We start from the raw sequence: 24979 nt of genomic DNA on the forward strand, positions 1-24979 counted from the left end.
TTGCCAACACTCCACGCTAATTTTACTACTCTATGAAGCCATTTGATCCCTGCCTTCCCACTATACTTCACCATTTCAGGTCTAATTTCATCTATTCCTGCTGCCTTATGACAATGGAGTTTATTTACCATCCTTTCCACTTCCTCAAGCATAATTTCACCAACATCATTTTCCTCCTTCCCATGAGCTTGGCTGTTTGCAACACCACCAGGATGATTTCCTTTTACATTGAGAAGATGTTCAAAATATTCCCTCCACCTCTCCAGTGATTCCCTGGGATCTATTATGAGTTCACCTGAATTACTCAAAACACTGTTAATTTCCTTTTTCCCTCCCTTCCTAAGATTCTTTATTACTGTCCAGAAAGGTTTCCCTGCTGCTTGACCTAGCCTTTCCAGGTTATTACCAAAATCTTCCCATGACTTCCCATGTTTCCAAGGAGTCCCTCGCCTGTCAAATGGGAGTGGGACTCCATTACTCCCATAGGTCCGAGGCTTGCTTAAAATGTTCTGAGCTCGGTAAATTCATGAAGCAGGATGCTACCCTACTTGCACATAGTCCAAGTGAGGATCTCTCCTCTAACGGGTTATGGACCACCGGTGAATTGTATAGTCCTAGCCGCCTGAGCACAAGGAGGGCCACGACTCAGAATATGTCCGAGATGCCCACTCCCATTCCATAGCAACTGGTATCCCGACTCTCAGGACCACTTACTAGGCCACTCAGCCGTTGCCCATGGTTCACGAACTAGGACGTGACTACAGTAACCCACAAACATGAACCACATAACAAATAAACCGGGCGAGTTGGCCGTGATTACGGTAACCCACAAACATGAACCACAAAAAAATAAACCGGGCGAGTTGGCCGTGCGGTTAGGAGTGCGCAGCTATGAGCTCGCATCCGGGAGACAGTGGGTTCGAATCCCACTGTCGGCGGCCCTGAAAATGGTTTTCCGTGGCTTCCCATTTTCACACCAGGCAAATGCTGGGGCTGTACATTAATTAAGGCCACGGCCGCTTCCTTCCCATTCCTAGGCCTTTCCTGTCCCATTGTCACCATAAGACCTAGGTGTGTCGGTGCGACGTAAAACAACTAGCAAAAAAATAAATACAAAAGTTGAAAGCTAGAAAGGCAGCTGGGATTGAGAAGATTTCTGGGGATCTATTTAAGGCTTTGGGTTAGGATATAGTGCCATATCGGACATACGTATTTGATTACTGTTTGCATGATGGAGTGATACCAAATGAATGGAGAGTTGCAATAGTAGCCCCACTGAACCATGAGAAAGGGTGACAAAAATAAAGCAGCTAATTATAGACCCATCAGCTTGACATTGGGTTGTTTGTAAGCTCTGGGAAAGCATTTTTCTGATTATATTAGATATGTTGGCAAAATAACTAACTGGTTTGATAGAAGGCAGTTCAGGTTTAGGCATGGGCGCCCGCAAGGGGGGGGGGCAAGGGGGGCACTTGCCCCCCCCTGGAATTCTAAAAATGTTCGTGTTCAATTGGTTTAATATCATACAAGATTATTTCATAAACTGAACTTACTGACAGTCGTCTAGCATCTGTTATAACCGAACGTTTCTGTAAACAATTTAATGTTGCTGACGTTATGTCGGTTTTTATAATTAAGAACATTGTTAATGTGCCCCCCCCCCCCCACCTGGAAAAGATCCTGCGGGCGCCCATGGGTATAGGAAAAGTTATTCCAATGGTGCTCAACTTGTAGGATTCCAGCAATGTGTAGCAGATATTTTATATTCAGAAGGTCAAAGGGACTGTATCGCTTTTGATCTATCTGAGGCTTTTGGTAGGGTAGATCATGGGAGATTACTGGTGAAAATGAGGGCTATTGGACTACACAAAGGAGTGGTTGAATGGGTGGCTGAATTTCTAGAAAATAAAACTCAGAGAATTAGAGTAGGTGAAGTGTTATATGATCCTGTAATGATTAAGGGAGGGGGGTCCTGTAGGGCAGTATTATTGAACCTTTTGGTTCCTTATCTACATATATATTAAATGACATGTCCTGATTGACTGACTCATTCATCATTGCTGAGCCAAAACTACTGGACATACAGAAATGAAATTTTTAAGATATATTTATATTACAATGTAGGTGCTCACTAAGGGAGGGTATTTGGACATACCGAAACTAAGGGGGTGAAAAGGAGGGTGAATTTTTAAAATGCGTGTATCCATATCTCAAAAAACAGTTTGAAGACGTGAAAATTGTTATTTGGAATCTTCTTTAAAAATAAGGAAACATGTATTTTTTGTTTTCGGAAAATCCACTTACGCGGGTGAAAAAAGGTGAAAAATATGTCGTATACTTTTTATGAGGATACTTATATCTCAAAAACTGAAGATGTTACAGTCATGAAAATTGGCATTTGGAATCTCATTTGAAAGAAAAGTAACACGTATTTCTTTTGTTTTTGGAAAATCTTCTAAAGAGGTGGTAAACAGGAGTGACAAGGGGGATGAATTTTTAAAATGAGTATATCTACAATATATCTCAAAAAACGTAACGTTACAGACCTGAAAATTGGTATTAGGTATTGTGAAAGTAAAAGAACATGCGAAATTTACTTTCCGAAAATCCACTTAAGGGGATGTGTTAAAAAGGGTTGACATTTTAAAATGAGCATATCTACAGTATGTCTCAAAAACATAACATATTACAGACGTGAAATTTTGAATTTTAATCTCTTTTAAAGCAAAGCAAAAAAGCAAAGCAAAGTCACCTCCGTACAGGCCATGAAGGCCCTTGGAGGAGTGGAAGGTTAACCTCGGCACGTGATGGGGTAGAGAGGTTAGCTCTACGCCGGCCGCCTTTGCCGCCAGGAATTAACCTGGTACTCATTTTTGGTGTAGGCTGAGTGAACGTCAGGGCCATATGCACCTCCGGAAATGGAAATCTCGTTTCTTAAATTTTACGACTATCCGGGAGATAGTAGGTTCGAATCCCACTATCGGCAGCCCTGAAAATGGTTTTCCGTGGTTTCCCATTTTCACACCAGCCAAATGCTGGGGCTGTACCTTAAGTAAGGCCACGGCCACTTCCTTCCAACTCCTAGGCCTTTCCTATCCTATCGTCGCCATAAGACCTATCTGTGCCGGTGCGACGTAAAGCTCCTAGCAAAAAAAAATTTACGACTTCCTGACGGGGATTCGTCCTTCCGGGCGAACCAAGCACTCCTTTAACGCCTCGGCCAGACAGGCCCTTCTTTTAAAGTAACAGGTATTTTTTTTGTTTTCGGAATAAACAATTACAGGGGTGTAAAATGACTCTTTTTTTTTTTTTTTTTTGCTAGTTGCTTTACGTCGCACCGACACAGATAGGTCTTATGGGACAAGGAAGCGGCCGTGGCCTTAATTAAGGTACAGCCCCAGCATTTGCCTGGTGTGAAAATGGAAAACCACGGAAAACCATTTTCAGGGCTGCCGACAGTGGGGTTCGAACCTACTATCTCCCGAATACTGGATACTGGCCGCACTTAAGCGACTGCAGCTATCGGGCTCGGTGTAAAATGACTCAGAAAGGGGGTTGAATTATTTTTATCAGGATACTGGTATCTGTCCGCCTCTGTGGTGTAGTGGTTAGCGTGATCAGCTGCCACCCCCGGAGGCCCGGGTTCGATTCCCGGCTCTGCCACGAAATTTGAAAAGTGGTACGAGGGCTGGAACGGGGTCGACTCAGCCTCGGGAGGTCAACTGAGTAGAGGGGGGTTCGATTCCCACCTCAGCCATCCTGGAAGTGGTTTTCCGTGGTTTCCCACTTCTCCTCCAGGCGAATGCCGGGATGGTACCTAACTTAAGGCCACGGCCGCTTCCTTCCCTCTTCCTTCCCATCCCTCCACAAGGCCCCTGTTCAGCATAGCAGGTGAGGCCGCCTGGGCGAGGTACTGGTCATTCTCCCCAGTTGTATCCCCGACCAAGAGTCTGAAGCTCCAGGACACTGCCCTTGAGGCGGTAGAGGTGGGATCCCTCGCTGAGTCCGAGGGAAAAACCGAACCTGGAGGGTAAACAGATGATGATGATGATGATGATGATGATGATACTGGTATCTCCAAAACTGAAGATATCAGTATCATCATCATCACTGACGTGAAAGTTAGTATGTCCTTTAAAAACAAAGAAAAGGGGATTATAAAAAGGACTGAATAAGGGGTTGAATTCTTTTTATGAGGGTACTTATATCTCAAAAGATGAAAGTTTTACAGTCATGAACATTTTTATCTGGAATCTTCTTTAAATATAAAGAAATACATATTTTTTTGTCTTCGGAAAATTCCCTTAAAGGGGTTCTGAAAAGGTTTGAAAAAGGGGGTGAATTCTTTTTATGAGGATACTTATATCTCAAAAACTGAAGATGTTACAGACATGAACATTTGTATTTGGAATCTTCTTTAAAAGTGAAGAAAAAAGTATTTTTGTTTTCGGAAAATCCACTTAAGTGGATGGGGTGGGTGAAATGAAATGAAGAAAGTATTGAATTATTTTTATGATGATACCTGTATATCAAATACTGAAGATGTTACAGACGTGAGAACTGGTATTTGGAATCACCTGTAAAAGTAAAGGAACACACATAATTTGTTTTCTGAGTATCCACTCGAGGGGAAGTGTTAAAAGGGGTGAAGTATCTCAAAAACTTTAGATATTGCAGACGTGAAAACTTTTTAATATCTTTTAAAAATAAAGCAACACGTATTTTCGGAAAAAACACTTTTGGGGTGGGGATTGAAAACAGGACTGGAAAAAGGCGGAATTCTTTTGAATGAGAATACTTATATCTCATATACTGAAAGTGTTAGAGACATGAAAATTTTTATTTGGAATCTCCTTTAAAAATAAACACGTACTCTTTTTTCCGGAAAATCCAATTAAGGGGAGGGGGTAAATGAATTGAAAAATGAGTGGAATTCTTTGCTTGAGGATACTCATATCTGGAAAACGAAGGATGTTACGGACGAGAAAAGTAATATTTGAAATCTCCTTTAAAAATGAAGACACGCGTATTTGGTGGCAGGGGAGGGACGGGGATTGAATCAATTTAAGGGGTGCAAAGTAGTTGGATTCTTTTTATGAGGATACAAATAATAAGTGGACTTAAAACAATAGACTCCTACGGGGGTTTTGACTGGGGGGGGGTCAGGAATGGTCACAAAAGTATGCATTTATAGGAAACAGTTTGAATTATGAAGTTGAAATTTTAAATGATATCCTAGGTGTTAAATAACAGAAGGTTTGAAACACATTTAAAAGCTCGGCGAGTTAAATGGAGGTTATGATCCAAAAACAATATTGTATTCATTTCTTTCTCCAAAACGGTTTAACTCATGAAGAGAAAATTCCAAATAGCGGTATAGATTTTAAATCCTAGGTGTGAAATAGGAAATATTTTCTAACGTTCTGTCTCTAAAGTGTTAAATGAGGTTAGCTCTGTAAACGAAATTATTCATCTCTCGAAAACCGTTTGACGTACAAAGTTGTAATTTTGCGAGAAGTGTCCTCTTTTATGTCTTAGGTGAAAAATATCGCATACTTCAACATATTTCTCCCCTAAAGGAGTTAGATGGTGGTTGAAACTCAACAACACTATATCCCTTCTTCCGAAATCATTTCAGGCGCTAACTTAATTTTTTTATGAAGGGTGGTCTTCTATATCCTAGATTTTAATAAATATTTAAAAACTCCACCACTTAATAGTAGGCAAGAGGGCCTGCCATTACAATTAAAATTCCCTAATCCGGTCTTCACATGAAAAAAAGGCATATGATGACTTTCCCATCGTGTTTCTGGGGTAACGTTCAAGAGCTATGCAATTTAATACAGTCTTACTCACAACGTGTACTCTTAACCTAGAATTCTGTATACAATGTAGAATTCCGTAGCGAAGCACGGGTACATCTGCTAGTCTATTATATTTACATGAATTTACATGTTCTAAGTACCTCGTGTCAAAGTTTCCACCTGTTTGCCGATATGGGTGGACGGCCAGCTACTCTATTTAAGCATATAAACACCTGATCTATATAATTTTTTATTATTATTAATCGAGTTTGTGTTATGTAGAATTAATGCATTATTATTGTCCGTTTTAAAAGATATTTTTATACAATTTTTTTGAAAATGTTAGATATCTTATGTATCTGTGGGTTATTAATGGTGAAAGTGGAAAATAAGGTTTTGTTAGTTTTTCTTCTTTAGTGAGGGCAGTGGAAAGTCGATGTCTGACTTCATTTATTATTCCTTCAATAAAATATTTATTACATCCGGTGGCCTTGGCTATATTTCTGATGGTGTTTAACTCATGCATAACACAGCCATACATAGCCAAGGAAAAACAAACCCTTTATTAGATCTATTAAATCCTATTTTCAATAAAAAGAAATTAAGTACTCTAAACACCCTTCTTTATTTTTCTCCAAATTCCCTCCAGCAATCACCCTCCATTCCACCTCCATCAGCCCCACCGTAAGCATTTCTTTTTTTCATGCCGGTTTTGGAAACAAATGAACATCTCAACACTTCCCCATTAACATCATTCTGTTCACACTCGTTTCAGCTAAGCTGAGTTCTAGAAGATTCCTCGAGTGCTGGTATTTTAAATGTTTGACCTAGTCTTCTGTGATGTGCATTTTTCAAATTGGAGGAAGGCTGAGAGCTTGCAAAGGACATGTGATTGTGATGAGTGTTTGACATCCATATCTTTACTTGTCTTGCACTAAATTTCAGCAACACATGCTTGCTTCATACATTTTACCTATAATTCATATCTTGCCTTAACTTTTATTGATTTTGACTGATGATAGTCTCTAGTACGACCAAAACTAGTTTCAACAAATATATGTAACCTTTATAGAGCTACAACAAACAATAACGAATAGGTGGAAACCTTTAGCTTTTGTTTTACATTATATTGCTCTTCAATATGGATTAATATGACATTTATTACTTATGGCTTTCTCAAAATTGATGAAAGTCAAGTAGAAGGTATTCTGCCATTCTGCACTTTGTTCCACAATAATTCTCAGAGTATTTATGAGGTCGACACAGCTATAATGTTTACGGAAACCATCCTGTTCCTTTCTAAGGCATAATTCAACAACATCCTTCACCCGCTCTAAAATGATCCTAGAAAGCATCTTGCAGGGTACCGACAACAACGTAATTCCCTTCCAATTGTCACACTTAGGAATATCACCTTTGGGGTTGCAATAATTTTGCCGAGGTCTCAATATCTGCTACAAGTATTTATGGCGCAGTATTATCCATATCTGGTGCTTTTCCTGTTCTTATCTGTTTCAAGGCCCCCTCTACTTCTGCACAGGTTGGAGGGTGTAACTTTATTATTGGGTCACTGTCTACAAACTCCATTTGTTTATTACCATTCCTTTCTAAATCTCTATTAAGCAACTCGTTCCTTCCATCTCTGTAACTGTTCTTTCTGGATGGTCAGTAGTTTATCTCTCTTATTTAACAAGTTTATTTCTGATAAACCCGCTCTTTGGCAGTTTGTTTGTGATACTATAAAATTCCTTAGCATCTTCTGATAAACCCTCTCTTTGGCAGTTTGTTTGTGATACTATACAATTCCTTAGCATCTTCTCTTGCTGATGCCTCTTCTGCCGTTCATGTTTGTTCATCTACCCACTGTATGTGGTCCTTTTTTTGCTTTTCTTCATGCTCTTATCAGCTTCTACATATTCTTTTGTGCTACAGCTTTCTGTTGTCTTGTTTTACTCATATTAAACTTTACCTTAATTAGTTTCCTAAGCTCTATTTCTTTCCAAGTAGCATCAGACATCCACTCCTTCTGAAGATGATTGTTGAATCTACGTACCTTCTCACTAACTTCTAAATGTGTGTCTGTAACTTTCTTCCATGATCATTGGATATCCATACTGGGTTCTGGTTCAGGTTCAACAGCGGGAGCTTCAAACTCTAACTTGAAGTCTTTCCTTTTACTTTCACCTTGCAGTTTACCTAAATCAAATTTCTTATGTCTCCTTTCGAATTTCCTTCCACTTGCCACAATTTTCATTCTAAACTCGCAACTACCAAGTGATGATCACTTCCAATATCTGCCCCTCTTTTATTTCTCACATCAGTCAATGATCTTCTAAATTTTCTATTTATGGTGATGTGGTCTATCTGTTTTTTTGTAACGTGGTCTGGCGACACCCATGTAATCTTACAGCACCATTTATGAGGAAATCAAGTGCATCCACTACCAAATCATGGCTAGCACAGAAATCAATGAAAAGCTCCCCATTTTCATTAGAGTCACCACTCCCATAATTTGTTCCAGACTCTCATTGTTAGAACCAACCTTTGCATTTAAATTCCCCATCACAATAATATCCCTCTTTTTCCCTCTCTTAATAGTCTCATCTAATTGGCAGTAGAATGCTTCCTGTTTTTCAGTCTCTGACATTTCTGTGGGAACATAACATTGGATCACAGTTACATTTTGAACCCTGGTCCTGAATCAGGCTCTCATCAGTCTCTCCGAGATAGGTTTCGAATCAAGAAGGCTCCTCTTTGCAGTTTTATTCAATAACAATCCTACACCTTCTCTATGTTTTGCATCATCCCCCATTTGTCGAGAATAAAGGAATGTGCTTCTATTAAGAGTCTGTATTTCCCCGAAGTGTAGCCAGCATACTTCACTTAGTCCAAAGAAATCCAGTCTGTATTCCTCCATCACTTTAGTCACTTGTTTGAATCTACTAATCTCTCTGAGGGTTCTGGCATTCCAAGAACCTATTCTCGTTTTCCGTTTCATGTAAAAATTGTCAAGTTATTATCCATCCGGTTGTGTTTCACTTCGGTATCTTTAATAGTTCTTTATTTAATGTTGTGCAAGTTATTAGCCCACAGCAACCTGAGCTTGGTCGTGGGGCTGCCACCTGAGCCTTCAAGCCTGCTGATCTCTGCAGGGGTTGTTTCCCGTAGCCTTTGAAGGTAACTCTTCACCGTAAGGGGTGGTTCTCCGTATTTCATTATCTTCATGGGAAGAGGGTTGCTTCGTCTGCCAGCTTTGCCGTTCCAAAGGTCTCCTCTTCTGCTGCATCTGCCATCTAGGACATCACCAGAGCCCTGTTACCTATCCCTTTTCAGGGTTCTTGTAGGGCCTTCACAGCTACCGTAACAGTCATGGGACACACCCAGTCTCCACTGTACATCACCCCTACAGGCAATCCCCTACTTCATGCCATTGCCAAACTCCCACAACGTGGACAAGGGTTGGACTTAGGGGAGGCGCTGATGACTACACATCACCTAAATACCCAAATAAATCCCTTTCAAATTTAACTAGAAGGAAAAGTAAAGAAAGGAAGAGGGAGAAATGAGATTAAGTGATATATCCTCTATTTGTGTCCATATACTGTACTCACTGGTCTAACGCTGTGGTTAGCCAGTTCGAATCCTAGTAGTGGAGAAATATGTCACCATCTGAATATTGGCCAGCAGGTAGGAGAGGTGGTGTTATACAATTTCTAGTCACTAGGTCGTGTACCAAAAGCCTGGTGTTCATGTGGAGTGAGTGCATGTGACACTGCTGATAGTGATTTGTCCATCAGATGGTGATATTGTGCCTTGAGAAGACCACTTGGTGTTATTCGACAAGAGTAGACTACATGCCGGCAACAGGTTTCACGCTACCGCTACCTCATTATCAAAATCATCTCACACCCAGATGCACAGGTCGCCCATGGACGTCAAACAGAAAGACCTGTGCCAGGTGAACCAAACATGTCCTTGGACACTCCTGGTACTAAAAGCAATACGCTAAATAAAAACTCACTGGATTCAAAGGCGCAGCCCGGTTGGTCAACTCCACCATTCATATAAATATCAACTTGCCCCATCTGTTCTGCCTTGCCTTGGAAGAATGCATTTGTGTGCATCACGTCAACAAACTGAGCATCAGTGGCATCCAGCTTACCATCTTTGGGCACTGTCACAAACAGAGGCATGGCTGGGTCCAGCCCTGAAATCAAAATATTGAAACTTTAGGCAGAAATTACTGGAATAACAATAATAATTTCAAAAAGATAATGTTTGAAACAAACACATTGTAGCAAAAATAGCATCTGGCTTTAAACCTCTACATAAGACTCAAATTCTTCTTAGATTTTCTGCCAATCCCATATAAACATGGGAAGAATATACTGAAAAATGAACAGCTTTAAAGGATTACTAGTCCTAAAGCAGTCTCTATACAGCAAAAATGACATGAAATGGTTAATATGGTCAAGACTCAAACAAGAGTTTTCTTGATGTCTATGTTGTTGCAATAACCATTAGCTAAGAGATTCAAACTTTCCATTTGTGCTGGACACTCCCGGTACTAAAAGCAAGATGCTAAATAAAAACTCACTGGATTCATAGGCGCAGCCCGGTTGGTCAACTCCACCATTCATATAAATATCAACTTGCCCCATCTGTTCTGCCTTGCTTTGGAAGAATGCATTTGTGTGCATCACGTCAACAAACTGAGCATCAGTGGCATCCAGCTTACCATCTTTGGGCACTGTCACAAACAGAGGCACAAAGAGTGCCACTATTGCTCAAGAAACTTATACTATACATATATGGCTAAAACGTGAGAAGTACAATCTGAGAAGTTACCCAAATAATATAACTGACAAGAACATTCGTGATGTGCCTGGCGGGTATTTATCTCATATTTTGTAAATAGGTACAAATGATCTACTAGATGGCAGTAGTGCAAGTTTTAGCTGTCCTTACTGACTCATTTGCTACAGATAAGCAGTTAGAGGTAATCCATGTGTGCAGCAGCATATAGTTGTGGCAGTGCATTAGAATACCATTCTGTTTGACTCCAATGTAGTTGTTTATGTTTGTGAGTGTATACTCTGATCTGTAATTAGTGAATTCCTGAGATTGTGCATTTGTGTTTGTATCTTGCACAGTGAGAATTGCTGCAAACAAGGTGTCAGAAGTTTTATACCAGACTTGAAGTGTCATCTTCATCATGTGAAATACATGAGGAGGAAAGAGAAATTGCAAACACTGTTTTCAGTTTGATCAAGAAACTTGAAGGTGTCACTATCACTAAAATCCTGGAGGATGAAGAACTGATGCAAATACCTACCAATAAATCTACTGATGTTGAGCCTATTTAAGGCCCTAGATAATCTGAAAAAATGCTGTTTTTGTTTAAAATTAGTGCCAAATTTCCTGATTAATTTGTACAGAATATTCTTCTGGAAAAGTAAGGAAATTAATTTTTGAACTGCGCACTGCAACCGATGTGTGATTGACGGCATGTTTGGCAGATAAAGCACCAAACCATAGACTCTGCCCATCCTCTCCAAACACACTAAGTAAATACAACAGTTACAAAGAAACAGACCAATCATATCATCATATCCACAGTCAGCGACTGTTATGGAAGAGGTTATGATCGCCGCGACATCAAGAAACTGGAACGCTTTCATCAAAAAAACCTAGATCCGTCATGAATATCAAATGGGATGACTATAGGCACCGTGCAGATAGATCGAAATGCTACTACTAGCGCTACATAGTGGCCCGTATGAAACAAAAAGTGAGGCGTAGTGAGAGAGTCTCAGTACAACATGAGTAGTATAATAGGACAGTTCGGCCGCCTCCTCCCGCGGGAAATTTGAATTCTGGCGGGAAATTTGAATTTTTGGCGGGAATTTGAATTTTGGCGCGAGATTTGAATTTGTAAACAAAGCCACGTGCTTTTTGACTGCTGTCATCGACAACAACGCATCGCTAACCTCCCTGCTGCCATCTTGACAGGCCTAAGCCTCAGTAGTGCCAACTTAACCTAACTAGCGCGAGGTAAACAAAGCCACGTGTTTTTTGACAGCCACGTGCGTTTTGACAGACAACAACGCATCGCTAACCTCAGTACTGCCATCTTGACGGGCCTAAACCTCAGTAGTACCAACTTGATCTAACTAGCGCGAGATAAACAAATCCACGTGTTTTTTGACAGCCACGTGCTTTTTTGACAGCTGTCATCCGCCATCTTTAAACTACAGAGCACCGTGCTGCCCTCTTTATCGCAGTAGCTGCAAATTCGTCACCTGTCATCGGCAGTGCTGCCATCTTGGCGGGCCTAAACCTTAGTGCTACCAACTTAACCTCACTAGCGTGAGATAAACAAATTCACGTGCTTTTTTGACAGCTGTCATCCGCCATCTTTAAACCACAGAGCACTGTGCTGCCCTCTTTATCGCAGTAGCTGCAAATTCATCACCTGTCATCCGCAGTGCTGCCATCTTAACGGGCCTAAACCTTAGTGCTACCAACTTAACCTCACTAGCGCGAGATTAGAATCGGTAAACAAATCCACGTGCTTTTTTGACAGCTGTCATCCGCCATCTTTAATCTATAGAGCACAGTTGTGCTCTCTTTAGCTACTTACCTTTGAAATGTGGTGGCGGATAATTTGAAAAATGCTTTTTGACAGCAGCCATCTTTAATCTAGAGATCACCGTGCTGCCCTCTTTAGCTAGTTACCTTTGAAATGTGGTGGCAGGCAATTCCACATGACAGCAGCCATCTTTAATCAAGAGAGCACCGTGCTGCTCTCTATGTGGTGGCGGCAAATTCTACATGCTCTTGTTTGGAAACAAACTCACGCGCTTTTTTGACAGCCGTCATCCGCCATCTTTAATCAACAGAGCACAGTGCTGCACTCTTTAGCTAGATACCTTTGAAATGTGGTGGCGGCAATTTGAAAAATTCTATGTGCTCTTGTTGGGAAACAAAGCCACGTGCTTTTTTGACAGCTGTCATCCGCCATCTTTAATCAATAGAGCACTGTGCTGCTATCATGCGGGCAATTTCGTCAGCTGTCATCCGCCATCTTTAATCCACAGAACACCGTGCTACCCTCTTTATGACATGTAGTAGCGGGCAATTTGAAAAGTTCTGTTAGCTGTCATCCGCCATCTTTAATCAAGAGCGCACCGTGCTGCCATCTTTAGCTAGATACCTTTGAAATGTGGTGGCGGCAAATTGAAAAATTCCACGTGCTCCTGTTTAGTAAACAAACTCACGCGCTTTTTTGTCAGCTGTCATCCGCCATCTAACATCGCAAACCTCAGTGCTACACTCTTTAGGTACATACCTTTGAAATATGGTGGCGGATAATTTAAAAAGAAAAATTCTACAGCAGCCATCTCTCGACGCTAATTGCACAAGATGGTGGCTATACATGACTCCTTAAAGGTGCTTATGCAAGATGGCCGCTATACATAGGTTCTTATGAGACGCCCTTGGGATGCTTGCGCAAGATGGCGGTTATACATGGCTCCTTATGAGATGCCCTAGGGATGCTTGCGCGAGATGGCGGTTGCTCTTATGAGGCGGCTTAAGGGTCCTTGCACAAGATGGCTAGAGACGCCCTAAGGATGCTTGCGCAAGATGGCGGCTATACACGTCTCCTTATGAGACGCCTTAAGGGTGCTTGCACAAGATGGCTGCTGCTCTTATGAAGAAAGCTAGCTTAGAGGCTAACGCGTCGTGCTAGTTCGATGCATTAAATTTGGGGCTTAAATGTAAAATGTTAAATATCTCGAAAGCGGTGCATCGTAGAGCAAAACGGACAAAAAAATTTCTGCCCAGTACCTCGGTTCGCAGTACGAGGAACAAGAAAAACATAGTCTAATGATGAGATCAACGGTTCGGTTCCTACTTAAGCCCTTTGGCATTCGCTCTGTTTTAGCTTGTATTGAAGCAAGTCTTCGTAACATGATCAGGTTTAGCTATGGTAGAGAGTATAACGTGCCGTGCAGGTTCCATTCATTAAATTTGGGGCTTAAATGCAAAATGTTAAATATCTCGAAAACGGTGCATCATAGAGCAAAACCTGATACCTGGGTTTGCAGTATCAGGAATATGATAGCACAAGAAAAACATAGTCTAATGATGAGATCGACGGTTCGATCCCTACTTAGGTCCTTTGGCATTGGCAGCTATCTAATTCTAATAATAATAATGTTATTTGTTTTACGTCCCACTAACTACTTTTTAAGGTCTTCGGAGACGCCGAGGTGCCGGAATTTAGTCCCGCAGGAGTTCTTTTACGAGCCAGTAAATCTACCGACACGGGGCTGTCGTATTTGAGCACCTTCAAATACCACCGGACTGAGCCAGGATCGAACCTGCCAAGTTGGGGTTAGAAGGCCAGCGCCTTAACCGTCTGAGCCACTCAGCCCGGCTACTATCTAATTCTACAAGATGGGGGCTATACATAGCTTCTTATGAGGCAGCTTAAGAGCGCTTGCACAAGATGGCTGCTGCTCTTATGAGACTCCCTAGGGGTGCTTGCGCAAGGTAGCAGCGACAAGACGGTGACTATACACAGCTCCGTATGATACGGTCTAGAGGTGCTCACACAAGATGGTGGCTGCTCTGATGAAGAAAGCTAGCTTTGCATCGTGCAGGTATCTTTACAGCACTAAACCTCATACCTTTGAAATGTGGTGGCGGGTAATTTGAAAAATTCTACGTGCTTTTTCTTAACAGCAGCTATCTTTAAACAATAGCGGCTATACATAAGCTGTTAAGGCCTCCTCTTATGTCAAGGCATAGCTCTATCGAACAAGTTTAAACCTGCATCGGGATAGCTAGAGTAAGCACGTGCTGCAGTGATGACGTCATTATGCATGTTTAGACTTGCAAATCACTAAAGAAACATAACAAGACTTGTTTGGTAAACATAGCCACGTGCTCTTTTGACAGCTGTCTTCTTGACGAACCCTAACCTCACTTTGAAGGACAATAGAGCGTCGCTAACCTCACTGCTGCCATCTTTACGGCAGTAAACCTCAAGGCTACCACCTTATGCATGTTATAGCGCGGAATTTAAAATCCAACAGCAGAACGTCGCTAACCTCACTCTTGCCATCTTGATGGGCTTAAACCTTACTGTTGCTACCTTGGTTATACGCTTTTGTGTTAGTTTACTGTTAATCGCTAAGCTGTTCGCATCATCGAAGTAGAGAGTAACAAATGTCGAGTAGATTTAAAGAAGAATCTGTTAGCAGAAGATAAAAGTCCGTCATAGAAAAACCTATTTCCAGGTATATTTGCGAAGAGTGTAGAAAAGCATTTTCCCGAAGCTATCACAGGAGACGTCATGAGATATCATGTAGGACAATTTTTCAATGCAATCATTGTAGAAGAGAGTTCAAGAAACGCATACAACGCTCAACGTCATGAAGCTGCGTGTAATGTAGCTTCATCGGGAACAAAATACAAAGAGCTCAACCATATTCCAGCGAACACTGATTTATGTTTAAAAAGTACACCTCTGCGAGAGATTTTTAATTCTCCCTTGTTGTCTAGGCCTGCTGCAAGTTCTGTTACTAAGCACAAACTTCAAGATAAAGAGAGGCAAGATCATGATTATGATAATAAGGATAATGATGTTGATCAAAACAGTAGTAAAGGGAAAGTAGAAGAAGAAGAAAATTCATTGCCATTACAGCTTGATGATTTTACTTCATTTCCTAAGCCTACTACACGTTCTGTCGAAGTGCAAACATCTCAAGAAGAGATGCAAGGTAAAGAAGAAGGAAATTTCAACGCTTCATCGCTATCAAAACAAGTTAAGTTTGTACCTAGAAACGCTACTGCTGAAGCACGTATTACATCAAAACAAGTCCCTGCACATCAAATGTCAGCATATTGCACCCGTCCCTACACATAATGGCTCCGGCATGATATCTACAGGGCGTTAACGGGTTGGAATAAAACAAATAGGCGCTTAACTAGACTTAGTTTAAAGGCATACAGGGTAGGAGACGGATCATACCTAATTACAATGAGAACACATTCGGGTTAAAGTTTAGATTAATACAAGTGGTTTATTAGGCCTTAATGATGATGATGGTAATGACGCATTTATATACAAATGAATTACATGGATTATTATCAATTGTTGTTGTTTGTTATCGACTTTTAGTCGTATGTGATGGATCCGAGTATTATCTATCGCAGAGCGATCCATTATGACGGGATTCGAACGGAAAACACTTATCATAGACACTGAGGCTATGTGATATCATTGACCAATAGGATTAACATGCATGCAACGAATCTGAGCAATCCCTATACTAAACACACAACCATTCCCCAACGAAGTACCAAGAAGGAACTCATAAAATGTGGAACAAACGCCCGGGTTTGAACCGACCCTCACTTGTAAAAATTTCACCACCCCGATGGTCAGCACCATCGGCAACTCAATTATAATCACAACAAGATACATAAACACTCAGAGAACACAAATTATATACAGTAAACACGTGAGACATCCAGCCTTCGGTTGAGCATTGAGGTACCAATGCCGCTGTCGGGAACTGAACTGACACCCCTTGGGATGGAGGTGGGACTCTGAAAACCCTAAGCTACATTATACTCAAATGTGTAATGACAGTAAACTAACAAGTACTGGTAACAATCGCCGTGTCATTTATTAGCGACTACATCATTCTGGCGTGTTGAATATTCCATTATTAGGCGATTCTTCCGGCCCTCGTTCTCTTTAACTCAAGGCTCCCCCTTATACGAGCGGACGAGCATACAAAAAAACCAACACTTCTCCTCACTAGGTCAACTGCCCCAGCCCCTGCACGGCGGGTGGTCAATGGCCTCGGCCTTCACAGGCATAACGCCCTTTCTTAACAAAACACCCCATCTCGGGGATCGTTCACTAATAAACTGAGCTTCATTGTTCATTAAACAAAATTACATCGGCTCTCAATACTTCACTTCAATTCAACACACACATTCGTTTACAATATCATGATCCCGCGACGCGACACCGGTTTCTATGATACCAATACTTGCATGAATACCATAACTAAAATTTATTATTATTATTATTATCATTATTATTATTATTATTATTATTATTATTATTATTATTATTATTATTATTGGGTTCATCATTACACTATCTCCCTACACGACTTACCTGTAAATTAGACCATACTGCGTGATCATAATTAACTTCCTCGTAATAACGGTGTAATTAATCCATATCTAAATTTTGATTTCTGATAAAATCGTCACACGGTAATACAATTATGAATTAAATATTCCTCAATTTGCACTTAAATTGTGATAAGCCTGCCAATTAAAATCGTACACTTCCTATCTAAATATATGTCAGTGGAGGCCTATGGTGTCAGTTCCGAAGTCATATCTCGTAGTTCTGGGTGCTCACGGAATAAAATTACACTATTTACCAGCCATGCATTATCAACGCTGGACTAACTACAGCCTAACTTGAATTACTCTGAATTACTAAAATTGGTTTCCTGACGCATCAATAATTACAAGTTTCCCCAAATAAAATGATTAAGTCAATCTACTACTGCATGCAAACTTATCGTATTACCCCTTTATTTACAATTGATTGCTCAGACGTGTTACTAATTAAATAAAGTAAATAGAAGCTACGTGTATCATGGTAGCACATCTACATCTAGAGTTACAATCTCTAACATTATAGCGTCAGGTAATGATAACTGTTCCCCGCCCAATCTGATTACGTCATATTAAATATGATTGATACTCATCTCCATCACTCGATGACACGTTGTCAGCTCAGGAAGTCCATTGCTGGATTAGTGCTGACCCATAGGCACCAAAGCAGTTACTGGAGGCACCATTCTTCTTTCCAAACGGGAGTCCATTGTTCTAGGTTGACGAAACCGCTGGCAGTATTCCTTTGTTACTACTCGACACAGTAGCGCCGTAGTAATAATAATAATATTATTACAAATTATATTTAATGTTCGCGACACGTCCCTGATCTTTAAAGTTTAGACACTAGCATCGCGTCTATCCAATCTCTGCAATATTTACGCACAGTACGCGATTTCACTTTAAAATTAAATTTAAATTCACTCAAACAAAAGATCGCTGGAAGCTCGAATGCACATAGCTTCGCCGTCTGTAAGCCACCAGTCCAGACTGACTCTTGTCCCTTCCTGCAGTAGTTTTTACTAGGGAGCGATACCCCTTCCACTAATTTGCGTAGCGCCTATTCCCGGCGTACTCGAGATAAAATAGTGCGGGTGACCGGTGACTAGTATCTAGTTGGTGCGATTGAGACATAACCACTCAATTATCCTTCGGTGAATCTCTTTAAATTAATTAAAATATGTTCTGCTTCCCCTCCCACACGGGGTGGAGTCCCTCCGTCGAGGACGTGTCATGAGACTAACCAGATGGCCACAGTACTTTTCCACGCAGAAACAACACAGTATTCTTTCTTCTGCTGAAAGTTATCACGGAAGAGGACATTAAACACTCTAAATAAATGTCCCAGTAACACTTATCCCTTTTAAATTGGGAGATGAGCCCCTAATTCGAGTTTTATTAATTTTCTACCTCGTAGGTAATTAAGTTGGCCAGTCCGATTCCAAGATGGCTTCTATATTCCGTTTCGAAAAAGTTAGTTTCCCCTCATTCTGTGAGTCTTGAGGAGGGATGTCTTCTCTCGAGTGATGTCACAGGGAATCCCCATTCGTAACCCCTCCCGGGTCTAAGTTGGCTTGGCTTCATCTGCAGGGCCCCCGCTACACAAAGGATAATACTGCACAATAAGTCGCAGACAAAGAAATCTCGTAGAATAATTTTAAAATACACAATTTATCCATCTCAATGGTATGAATATTAATTAGTTTCGGTATGACCTCTATTAATGATATGAATATTAATCATTTTCTGCGTTCTTTCCCTTTAATAGCATTGCGTGCGTAATTACGGAGATCGATATCAACCTAAGGTCCTTGGATCATGCCCCTGTCTCGTTCAATATAGACTCAAAGTTCACAACAATCCTCTGTTACCCTATGTAGATATAAGCTACTGTAAAAAACCCAACGTACTTGTAAAACGTTTACAACTGCTAAGAGCCTATCATGATGCTGGTTACACACAGTACAAAGAAGATATTTTTGAAATAGAGTATGAATTACGTCGTGTAGGTATTATTAAGTAAGCGCTTACCCTCACCTAAGTCATCCATCTGTAGTATATAGTCTATCGAGTAGCTATATTCGTATAGATTATTTCCCAACATTCTCCCTTCCTTAGGGTGTTAACTCAGCCTCTAGTTGTAGAGCCGGTCTCAAGCCCGGATAAAGAGAGCAGAGGCACCCTAGCCCTTTAGCCCATTAGCCCTTTAGCCCTTTAACCCATTAGCCCTTTAGCCCATTAGCCCTTTAGCCTATTAGCCCTAAAAGGAATGTGCGGTAATCTAATCTTCTTAGAACAAAGGTATCCCCTGACATGTTCTAAACACATGTTGTATCGAGTACAGTGTTCTATTATAGTCTTGATTACTTATTTAGTGTTCTAAACACTTCAATCAATGTTCCGATCACATGATAAAGTTAACGGCATAGAGTGCAGTGTTCGATTCTAGTCTTGTTATGTTTCTTTAGTGATTTGCAAGTCTAAACATGCATAATGACGTCATCACTGCAGCACGTGCTTACTCTAGCTACCCCGATGCAGGTTTAAACTTGTTCGATAGAGCTATGCCTTGACATAAGAGGAGGCCTTAACAGCTTATGTATAGCCGCTATTGTTTAAAGATAGCTGCTGTTAAGAAAAAGCACGTAGAATTTTTCAAATTACCCGCCACCACATTTCAAAGGTATGAGGTTTAGTGCTGTAAAGATACCTGCACGATGCAAAGCTAGCTTTCTTCATCAGAGCAGCCACCATCTTGTGTGAGCACCTCTAGACCGTATCATAAGGAGCTGTGTATAGTCACTGTCTTGTCGCTGCTACCTTGCGCAAGCACCCCTAGGGAGTCTCATAAGAGCAGCAGCCATCTTGTGCAAGCGCTCTTAAGCTGCCTCATAAGAAGCTATGTATAGCCCCCATCTTGTAGAATTAGATAGCTGCCAATGCCAAAGGGCCTAAGTAGGGATCGAACCGTCGATCTCATCATTAGACTATGTTCTTCTTATGCTATCATGTTCCTGATACTGCAAACGCAGGTATCAGGTTTTGCTCTATGATGCACCGTTTTCGAGATATTTAACATTTTGCATTTAAGCCCCAAATTTAATGAATGGAACCTGCACGGCACGTTATACTCTCTACCATAGCTAAACCTGATCATGTTACGAAGACTTGCTTCAATACAAGCTAAAACAGAGCGAATGCCAAAGGGCTTAAGTAGGAACCGAACCGTTGATCTCATCATTAGACTATGTTTTTCTTGTTCCTCGTACTGCGAACCGAGGTACTGGGCAGAAAATTTTTTGTCCGTTTTGCTCTACGATGCACCGCTTTCGAGATATTTAACATTTTACATTTAAGCCCCAAATTCAATGAATCGAACTAGCACGACGCGTTAGCCTCTAAGCTAGCTTTCTTCATAAGAGCAGCAGCCATCTTGTGCAAGCACCCTTAAGGCGTCTCATAAGGAGACGTGTATAGCCGCCATCTTGCGCAAGCATCCTTAGGGCGTCTCTAGCCATCTTGTGCAAGGACCCTTAAGCCGCCTCATAAGAGCAACCGCCATCTCGCGCAAGCATCCCTAGGGCATCTCATAAGGAGCCATGTATAACCGCCATCTTGCGCAAGCATCCCAAGGGCGTCTCATAAGAACCTATGTATAGCGGCCATCTTGCATAAGCACCTTTAAGGAGTCATGTATAGCCACCATCTTGTGCAATTAGCGTCGAGAGATGGCTGCTGTAGAATTTTTCTTTTTAAATTATCCGCCACCATATTTCAAAGGTATGTACCTAAAGAGTGTAGCACTGAGGTTTGCGATGTTAGATGGCGGATGACAGCTGACAAAAAAGCGCGTGAGTTTGTTTACTAAACAGGAGCACGTGGAATTTTTCAATTTGCCGCCACCACATTTCAAAGGTATCTAGCTAAAGATGGCAGCACGGTGCGCTCTTGATTAAAGATGGCGGATGACAGCTAACAGAACTTTTCAAATTGCCCGCTACTACATGTCATAAAGAGGGTAGCACGGTGTTCTGTGGATTAAAGATGGCGGATGACAGCTGACGAAATTGCCCGCATGATAGCAGCACAGTGCTCTATTGATTAAAGATGGCGGATGACAGCTGTCAAAAAAGCACGTGGCTTTGTTTCCCAACAAGAGCACATAGAATTTTTCAAATTGCCGCCACCACATTTCAAAGGTATCTAGCTAAAGAGTGCAGCACTGTGCTCTGTTGATTAAAGATGGCGGATGACGGCTGTCAAAAAAGCGCGTGAGTTTGTTTCCAAACAAGAGCATGTAGAATTTGCCGCCACCACATAGAGGGCAGCACGGTGCTCTCTTGATTAAAGATGGCTGCTGTCATGTGGAATTGCCTGCCACCACATTTCAAAGGTAACTAGCTAAAGAGGGCAGCACGGTGATCTCTAGATTAAAGATGGCTGCTGTCAAAAAGCATTTTTCAAATTATCCGCCACCACATTTCAAAGGTAAGTAGCTAAAGAGAGCACCACTGTGCTCTATAGATTAAAGATGGCGGATGACAGCTGTCAAAAAAGCACGTGGATTTGTTTACCGATTCTAATCTCGCGCTAGTGAGGTTAAGTTGGTAGCACTAAGGTTTAGGCCCGTTAAGATGGCAGCACTGCGGATGACAGGTGATGAATTTGCAGCTACTGCGATAAAGAGGGCAGCACAGTGCTCTGTGGTTTAAAGATGGCGGATGACAGCTGTCAAAAAAGCACGTGAATTTGTTTATCTCACGCTAGTGAGGTTAAGTTGGTAGCACTAAGGTTTAGGCCCGCCAAGATGGCAGCACTGCCGATGACAGGTGACGAATTTGCAGCTACTGCGATAAAGAGGGCAGCACGGTGCTCTGTAGTTTAAAGATGGCGGAAGACAGCTGTCAAAAAAGCACGTAGCTGTCAAAAAACACGTGGATTTGTTTATCTCGCGCTAGTTAGGTTAAGTTGGTACTACTGAGGTTTAGGCCCTTCAAGATGGCAGTACTGAGGTTAGCGATGCGTTGTTGTCTGTCAAAAAGCACGTGGCTGTCAAAAAACACGTGGCTTTGTTTACCTCGCGCTAGTTAGGTTAAGTTGGCACTACTGAGGTTTAGGCCCGTCAAGATGGCAGTACTGAGGTTAGCGATGCGTTGTTGTCGATGACAGCTGTCAAAAAGCACGTGGCTGTCAAAAAAACACGTGGCTTTGTTTACCTCGCGCTAGTTAGGTTAAGTTGGAACTACTGAGGTTTAGGCCCGTCAAGATGGCAGCAGTGAGGTTAGCGATGCGTTGTTGTCGATGACAGCTGTCAAAAAGCACGTGGCTTTGTTTACAAATTCAAATCTCGCGCCAAAATTCAAATATCCCGCCAAAAATTCAAATTTCCCGCCAGAATTCAAATTTCCCGCGGGAGGAGGCGGCCGAACTGTCCTATTATACTACTAACATGTGTGACATTCGAACACATTGCGGGTTTAAAGCGATTCAGTTCGGGGATCTAAGTGAATCATCATGCAATAAAGGAAGAAACCTTGTTGTCAGTGACTACGTGAACGGTGCTGAAGAGTTAATTTCGAATGGTTTCGGATACATCACAGGAAATGTCACCCGACAAACGTCTGTCACTTTGCCGCATTACATCGTGGAATCTGAGGTAGGCAAGGTGTAGTTAAGTAACAATTAATAAAGTTTTTTTATTAAGGATTACTTAATGAATGTTTGCTAAGTTGTACGCATTTTCATTTTGTGTTCAGATTGACGAGAATCGTAATGTCTCTACCAGCGAATGTTCCTGTCCTGCCGGCGCCAGAGGAACATTGCAAACACGTAGCTGCGGTAGTGTATTATATACATAATGAAAGTGTTGTCTCCAAAACAGACCGTCCGCAACAGTGGGGATAACCGAACCCGAAAACAGTGTCAACAGAAAAATATAGAAAAGAAGAAAATATAGAAGAACTTTCGGTAAAAAGACTTTGGATACATCTCTTCCCCCTTCGAATTAACTGAGGATATTTTAAAAGACATCCCTTGCAGTCTTCGTACAATGCTTCGAGCAGAACAATCGCGCAGGGCCGTAGTCACCTCATTGATAGACAGGGTAGTGAATGATGTGGGGAGAGAAGAATGTGAGGAAATTGTGGCACAGCTATTACACTTACAAGTGTTTAACGACGTGAGCTTGCCAGACAAATACACCTTTCGCACTGTGAATGGCGAAATGTTTTCTTACCAGCAACGTGCAGGTTGATATTGATCGTACAATTAACATCTTCCTGGACACTCTATCTCAATCAGGAAGCCTCGATGGTTTCAAGAAAGAAAGATAAGAATATCTGCTATCACGAAAGCACATCGGATCAAAACTAGGCGACATTCCTTTGATACTTTAGCTCTCGCATTGGGGGAGCTGCTTTGAACAATCTTACGGAAGTGAAATGGAAAGTGAAGCAATAGAATGCTATGGAAATTCATTTGGTGTTGTGATATTCGATGTGGGTTATTAATCCACAAGAAACAACCTTGGATTTGTGGATCTCCAGATGGAGTAGTTCTCAAAGGAAATGTAGCTGACAGAGTGTTAGAAGTTAAGTGCCCGTCTTTCTGTAAAGATAAACCAATGGCAGATGAGTCACGAAATGTGCGAGTACGAACATACAGTTAAAGACAAGTCATATGTATTACACCAAACCAAACCAAACCAACCAAACCAAACCAAACCAAACCAAACCAAAACCAAACCAAACCAAACCAAACCAAACCCCATGGTGCAACAGCCCCGAAGGACCATGGCCTACCAAGCGACCGCTGTTCAGCCTGAAGAGCCCAGCTTGAAGGCCTGCAGATTACGAGGTGTCGTGTGGTCAGCACGACGGATCCTCTCGGCCGTTATTCTTGGCTTTCTTGACTGGGGCCGCCATCTCACAGTAAGATAGCTGCTCGATTGTAATCGCGTAGGCTGAGTGGACCTTGAACCAGCCCTTAGATGCAGGTAAAATTCCCTGACCTGGCCGGGAATCGAAACCGGGGCCTCCGGGTGAGAGGCAGGCATGCTACCCCTACACCGCGATAATGATAAATCTAATTATTATTATTATTATTATTATTATTATTATTATTATTATTATTATTATTATTATTATTATTATTATTATTATTATTATTATTATTATTATTATTATTAAGTATTTATTTGTCAATTCTTGCTTGTTGAACGTTGAACAGATCAAAATGTAAACAAAGAATATATAAAAATCTGATGGTAGAACAATTCTCGAACTATTCTTTAATTATTGGAGGTTGCAAATTCGTTAACACGCAACACATGTGCACGATGTCATCCACGTGTGGACAAAGTTCTGTTGGCATTTTCTGTAATATATTGTATATTTTAATTCTTTGAATACACCTTCCTACGTGAATTCTAACACTCGCAACATTGTAAGTACAGTACTCTCAACTTCTCAGCTGTTAATCTCTCGTCATGTAAGAACGGTGGTGTCATGATTACGACACCGCGGCTAGATAAATTAGTTCTGTGGCCAGGAAATCCTTTATTAGCCATGACCTCATCGCCAGGTTGAAGGAAAGTTAATAAACCACTGTCGGTTGTTATGAATGAGTCGCTAGCTCTTCTACCGTAAAATTTGGATTTAAAGGCGATCATACCACTAGGCGTGATTGCAATTAAAACTTTTGCAGTGTAGCAACCTTTGTATTGAGAATAGAAATACACTCTCTGATCTACTTAGGGAGGCTGTTCAACCCTAAATTCCGTTCAGTCGATAATGGCTCGACAATTAGCGTAATTTCTTTTAAATGCTGGAGGCATTGTTTCTTGTATACTTCCCTTACTAGGCCAGAATATGAAATGTTTCGTACGCAGTGCCAGCTGCATAAGCACGGTCGTCAAAATACGTGAAATTGTTGTCCTGTGAACACCGAATAGCACT

General features: G+C 41.3%; 1 protein-coding gene across 1 annotated transcript in view; it reads right to left on the bottom strand.

Annotated features, from left to right (window-relative positions):
* Positions 1-24979, bottom strand: part of LOC136863206 (lipase member H-A) — a 286766-nt gene that overhangs the window by 18399 nt on the left and 243388 nt on the right. The window contains exon 6 of the mRNA XM_067139572.2: positions 9826-10011. Within this exon, the coding sequence (XP_066995673.1) occupies positions 9826-10011 (186 nt within the window). The remainder of the gene's footprint in view (positions 1-9825; positions 10012-24979) is intronic.

The sequence above is a fragment of the Anabrus simplex genome, chromosome 2 (genome assembly GCF_040414725.1).
Source record: "Anabrus simplex isolate iqAnaSimp1 chromosome 2, ASM4041472v1, whole genome shotgun sequence".
Lineage (NCBI taxonomy): Eukaryota > Metazoa > Arthropoda > Insecta > Orthoptera > Tettigoniidae > Anabrus > Anabrus simplex.